Source organism: Nannospalax galili, unplaced genomic scaffold, assembly GCF_000622305.1.
Source record: "Nannospalax galili isolate Female #2095 unplaced genomic scaffold, S.galili_v1.0 scaffold75, whole genome shotgun sequence".
Taxonomy (NCBI): Eukaryota; Metazoa; Chordata; class Mammalia; order Rodentia; family Spalacidae; genus Nannospalax; species Nannospalax galili.
This window is the reverse complement of record NW_008339433.1, coordinates 802,194-808,727: the sequence shown is the minus strand read 5'-3', so window position 1 is coordinate 808,727 and position 6,534 is coordinate 802,194. Positions and strand designations below refer to the sequence as shown.

At 40.3% G+C, this 6,534-nt stretch overlaps 1 protein-coding gene across 1 annotated transcript; it reads left to right on the top strand.

Annotated features, from left to right (window-relative positions):
* Positions 1-458: 458 nt before the first annotated feature.
* Positions 459-1,592, top strand: LOC103734836 (actin-related protein T1). Its single transcript, XM_008833903.1, has one exon. The coding sequence runs from the start codon at positions 459-461 to the stop codon at positions 1,590-1,592; it is 1,134 nt and encodes a 377-aa protein (XP_008832125.1).
* The last annotated feature ends 4,942 nt before the right edge of the window (positions 1,593-6,534 follow it).

The window sequence follows — 6,534 nt, the reverse complement described above, 5'->3', positions numbered from 1 at the left end:
GTCTATTATATAATATATATTCATAAATTTATATGAAAAAAGCTATTCCATTTTATATACAATGGAAGGAAGAAGGTTTATTTCTGGAACGAGGAATTTTAGTTTATTATAAAACTAGACCTCTGGTTTGTGATCACAGGCTAGTATATAAACTTTGGTTTAGTGATGGCTTGCCTTCAGTGCTTTATCTCTCACTGAAGAGGAAGTAATACTGACTCAAGAGACCCCACCTCTCTGATTGTGATGGAGCACAGGTATTGTGATGGCTACATTGTGACATAAGCAACAAACATCCCTGAAAAGGCCTCAGCAGGCTCTGGGCCACCAGAAAGGAGACAACATTCATGGGTTAAGGACATACTACGCTTGTGAGCTGTGAACATCTGAAGTACTAGTTGTAGCTCCAAGTAGCCCAATTACACTTTCTCTTGGTGAAGCACAGAAGATCGAATCCAGTCATGTTTAATCAAGACATTTTGGAGGAGCCATCTGTAATTTTTGACAACGGTTCTGGACTCTGCAAAATTGGCTTTTCAGGGGAGAGTGGACCCAGACACGTAATAAACTCTGTTGTTGGCCACCCAAAATTGAACATACCATCAGCAAGAACCAATCGCAAGAGGTGCTTTGTGGGAGAAGAAGCCCAGTGCATGTATGATGGCTTATACTTGCACTACCCTATTGAACGTGGACTGATAACAAGATGGGATGACATGGAAAAACTGTGGAAAGATCTTTTTGAGTGGGAGCTAGGAGTGAAACCCAGTGAGCAGCCAGTCTTCTTGACAGAGCCCTCCTTGAACCCACGGGAGACCCGAGAGAAGACCACAGAAATAATGTTCGAGAAATTCAACGTGCCTGCATTGTACCTTTGCAACCACGCAGTAGGAGCCCTATGTGCCTCTGCCTGTGTCACCGGACTGGTGGTGGACAGTGGGGATGGGGTCACTTGTACTGTCCCCATCTATGAGGGCCACTCCCTGCCACATGCCGTTTCCAAACTGTATGTGGCAGGGAGTGACATCACGGAACATCTTACTCGACTCCTTCTTGCTGAAGGGTACACTTTTCCTTGCATCCTCAACAAAGCAGTGGTAGATGACATTAAAGAAAGGGTGTGTGTTATCTCCTGGGAACACAAAGGAGAGCCATGCAAGCATGATCAGCCATCCCTGAAGGAATACAAACTGCCAGATGGGAATGTCATCCAGATGGGCGACCACCTGTGTGAGGTGCCTGAGGTTCTTTTTACACCTGATCATCTAGGCATTCATGACTTAGGACTCTCAAAAATGGTCTGCAATAGCATCATGAAGTGTGACCCTGACATCCAGGAGAACCTTTTTGCAGAGATTGTGCTGTCTGGAGGTACCACCTTGTTTCCCGAGCTGCAGGATAGGCTCCTGAAAGAACTGGAAGTTCTAGCGTTTAAGGGAACTCTGATCAAGATCACGGCTTCTCCAGATAGATGCTTTTCAGCTTGGATTGGAGGATCTGTCATGACTTCATTGAGCACATTCAAGCAGATGTGGGTTACCTCTGAGGATTTCAAAGAATATGGGGCATTTGTGGTTCAGAGGAAATGTTTTTAACAGCCTCTGAACATGGGGGCTACCCCAAAGGCCAAACTGCAGGAGTACTGCTCGGAATTAACATTGTTCCTTGGCATTTAGTAAAATCATCGATGAAGGTGTCCCCGTTCTAATTCTTAGTTAATTATTCGCGGCCATAAAGTAATGTTTAAGATGATTGTTTGAATGATTGATTTTATGTGTACGTGATTGTGCCTGAATGTATTTATGTACACCACATGCTTCAAAGTGCCTGCAGAGGCTAAAATAGGGCATTGTATCCCTCCGAAACTGTAGCTGAAGGTAGTTGTGCGCTCCATAATGTGGGTGCTAGGAATCATAACCAGGCCTTTTGCAAACAGAGGGAGTGTTCACCACTGTAATCTCTTCATATCCACAACTCTGTTTTTTTGTATTACATCTGCCTTTCCTCTTCTTGTGAATCTCCTTTATTTTTATTTTACATGTATGAGTGATTTGCCTGCACGTAGGTAAACACACCACATGTATAATGCATATGAAGGACAGGAGAAGGTGTCAGCACCCCTAGAACTGAAGCTACTGATGGTTTTTAGCTACCATGTGGGTTCTGGGAACCAAAAATAGATCCTCCACAAGAGCAGCTAGTGCCCTTGATCAATAAGCCATTTCTCAACCCTTCTTGTGTATCCCTTAAATGTGATTTCTCCTTGAGTAAACATTAGGTAGTATTCAAAGGGTCATTTAGAGGATTTGAAATAAAAATTCCTGAGGCCTCATGTAGAGAAGCCTGATGCATTAGAGTCCTGTGAATCTATATTTCACAATGCTCTGTAGTCCCCTTTGCACTGCACACAAAATCTCCAAGAAAACTGGAGAGAGACAATGAATGAAGAACTTGCAATATTACTACCCTATTGTTTGTTATGGTTCATCAAATCACTTATTTTAATTGTTTCTCTAAGAGACAAGGCAGCTAAATAGGTGGGCTCATATGTTTCCCCTATGTTTAAGGCTCCATAAAATGAGGGAAAGTGCTCTGAATCGGACGATTGGTAATTATCAATTCAAATTTATTACTATATTTTTTTATTTCAAAACTACTGGTTTCATCATTTTCGTTGGAAGTAAAATAATGAAAAGAGACAACGGTTTTCAATAAAGTAATTTTTGAATAAATTAGATTTAAAGAAATATTTCTTCTCAATAACTATTTTCCATAAATATTATTGATAAACATTGCAACACAATTTCCTTTTTTGATTTGTTTATTTTTATTTTATGTGTTTGAGTGTTATACTTACATGTGTGTAAGTGCACCCATGCCATTGCAGTGCCTGAGGAGGAAAGAAGAGGATGTCAGATCCTCAAGTACTGGAGTTATGGATGGTTGGCAGGCTCCATGTGGGTGCAGGGATTCCAACCTGGGTTGTCTTGGAGAACAGGCAGAGCTTTTAGTCATTGAGCCATCACTCCAACTCCCACAATTTACTTTGGTAATGAAAATACATTTGCTGATGTCATAAGAGAAAAGTATCTATCTATACATATATATATATATATATACAAATTTTCTCATTTTCATATATAAATATAATTAAAATTTATTTCATGAGTATAAGCATTTGGAGAGACAATGTAAAAAGCAAGAATTAACAAAAAATATCAGCGAGTGGATTAAAACATACAGTGTAGCTTTGTCAGCCCGGGATTTTTCCAAAAATTTACAGGACCAGCATAAGTTCCTTCCTGCAGAGCAGGCCTTTAATTCAATCACAAAGTGGATGGTGACCTCCATAGCCCCCATGCTACCATTTTATCAATTGGCATATCTTGTCAGGCCAGTAATTACTTTAGTTCTCAGTGTTCACAGATGAGTCAGACTGTTGAGGAATTTTTTACCCACCAACAGTCTGTATAGCCTTTTCTGGTACTATGAAAGTTAACTATCAGGGAGAAAGTTTCCATATCAGTACCAAATTGATTTCTCTACAAACAAAGTTTGTGGTATCTTCAGCAATAAGGTCTTACCATCAATTTCTGTGGGGATCCAAGAGCAATGGAAGAGCCCGTATTGATAGTGGAGAGCATACTACTAAAATTTACTAAATACAAATAATATCAAGCTGCTTCTAAATACTTATTCCCATATGCTAGGGCAGCTCACCTAACCTCATCAGAGAAGCTTCCTTTTGCAGTGGACAGTGGTTAATACAAAGATGAACAACTCAAAGTTAAAATAGTGACAATAAGCAACTGTGGAATGTTCAGTCCTAAATGGAGCACCTGTATTACACTCCTTCCATGAGGCTCAGGGAAAATTGCAGCAAAAGGGAGAGACCAATATTAATAGCCAAAAGACAAGGAAGACTGTTGTGAAATAGTGTCTTGTACACATGGTCTTACAACAATTCTGGTTTTACCTGCCCAAGATCTATATCATATCAATCTAGTCAACATTCTACCTGGATAGGAGAGGGGCTCACTGAGTTACTGGCATTTGATGGCAGTGGAGTAGATAGCATCAATTTCCTTGAGGGATATGGCCCCTGGTAAGCTGCCCATGCTCCAGTGTTTCATTTCACACCCATGATTATATTGACAGAAGTAGACTCAGTATGTCATTCAAAAAGTAGAAGATAAGTACTCATAAATCTAAACAAAAATTCCAATCGTCAAATTTTAAATTATTAATTTCCCTGTAGGCTAAGTACCTCCAATATCTGCCCTCCATCCTGTCCCCCTTCTATCCTTGAACCCGGGCCTGCTCCTGCTCTTCTGCCTCAGGTTACTGAACCAGCTTTCTAACCCAGACTAGCTTAATCCTTTAGTGTAATTTGCTAGATCCCCAACATGATGGCCCCACCCCTATCTTCCCCTGACCTCCTGATCTGTCTGACACAGAATGGTCTGCCTGCTACCCTAGTAAGTCAGTCTGACCCACTATGTCTTGTTTCTCATGTACCCTAAGCACCATCCAATCTCTACTCACAATACACCCTATCCTCCTTATAGCCTGGACCCAGGCCCACACCTGCTCTTCCACCTCAGATCTCTGAACTAGATTCCTAACCCAGAATAGCATAATCCTGTAGTATAGTTTGTTACAACTCCAAAGGCTATCTCCAACCCCAACTTACCCTGGACTCTTGATGGGCCTACTACACACTGGTGGCCCCAATACCCTTGTAAATCACTAAATCCCATTGTATTTGATTCCCCTGTAGCCTGAGCACCTCCAATCTCTCCAACCTTCCCCCTTACACATACACACACACACCCCCCCACACACACACACACATAGCTCCAATTCTAGCCTTGGGCCCAGGCTGCTCCTGCTCTTCTGCCTCAGATTTCTTGACTAGCTTCCTAACCCAGACTAGCTTAATCCTCTAGCATAGTTTGTTAGACCCTCACCAGGTTGTTCTCAATCCTACTTTCCCTTGGCCTCCTGATTTGTCTGACACAGACTGGCCTACCCATTACCCTAGTATGTCAGTCCCTCTCACTGCATTGTGATTTGCCTGCAAGCTGAGCACCTCCAATCACCCCACCCCCTCCACATTCTACCCATGGGACCAGTCCTGCTTCTTCTCTTCTCCTTCAGATTTCTGGTATACCCTCTTAGTCCAGACCTGCCCACTGTATGCTGATCCCTTGCATCTGTGCTAGATCATTTCTCCAGCTTCCTCAATTAGACTCTACATAGGCTGTCATCATCTCCAACTTGCCCTGGGACCCCTCTCCTGATTTGCCTTACCACAATACCAACTAATACCCAGATCAGCCTACTACCCTGCAAAAATATGAAGCACACACCAACTAACTTTTCATACTCGAGCTAAAAGCAACCAAGCCACATCAGAAATACAAACAGAACAAAAATTCAACAAAGGCAGAATAAAATTTCCTATCATCTGCACAATCAACAAAAGACATCCATATGCCTAAACTTCAAGACAAAAATATAAACAATATGAAAACCCAAGGGAACATGTACCCAACAAAACCCACCAGTCTTACAGAAGAATACTACAATGAGAATCATACTGAGGAAACTCTCAATGCATAATTTAAAAGAGCAATTGTAAACGTGATGAAAAATTTAAAGAAAAAAAACAGTTTAAAGAATTCAAAGAGGATAGGCATAAACTTATGAGGGAAACTAAAGAAATTAAAAACATGTGGCTGAATAAATAAAAAATTCAAGATTTGAAAAATGAACTCACAAAAGAAATAGAAATATTGAAGAAAACCCAAGTCAAAATGAAGATAAAATTGAAAAACTCCATAAATCAATTTGAAACGACAAGAGAAAGCCTCACAAGTGGAATGAATGATATACAAAACAGAATATCAATAATGGGTGAGAAAGTTGAAGAACTAGACTCCTTAAGAAAACACTATTAAAAAAAGACCCATAGGACAACATGAATTCACAAAATGTACACATCTTAGGCACATAGGAAGAGAAGAATACCAGATAAATAGCACTAACTTGATCATCAACAAGATTATAGATGAAAACTTCCAGAAATTAAAGAAAAAAATACCTATACAAATTCAAGAAGCACATAGAACATCAATAAGAAAGAACCAAAACAGAAACTCCTTAAGACATATCACAGTAAAAACACTAAATGTACAGAATAAAAAGAGAGTACTAAAAGCTGCTAGAGAAAAACAAGTTACTTATAGAAGAAAACCCATTGGAATTACAGCTGATTTTCAATGCAAACTATCAAAGCCAGAAGAGTATGGACCAAAGTATTCCCTGTTCTAAACTACCATGGGTGCCAAACTCAAATACTTTATCCAGCAAAGCTATGTATTATACTTAATGGGGAATGGAAAATTTTACAAGGCACAAATGGGCTGAAAGAATCCATGCCCACCAAACCAGTCCAACAAGGATACTCAAAGCAATACAAAGGAGTGAAGATAAGAATGACCACACCCAAGCTTTTACAGAATAAAACAGAGG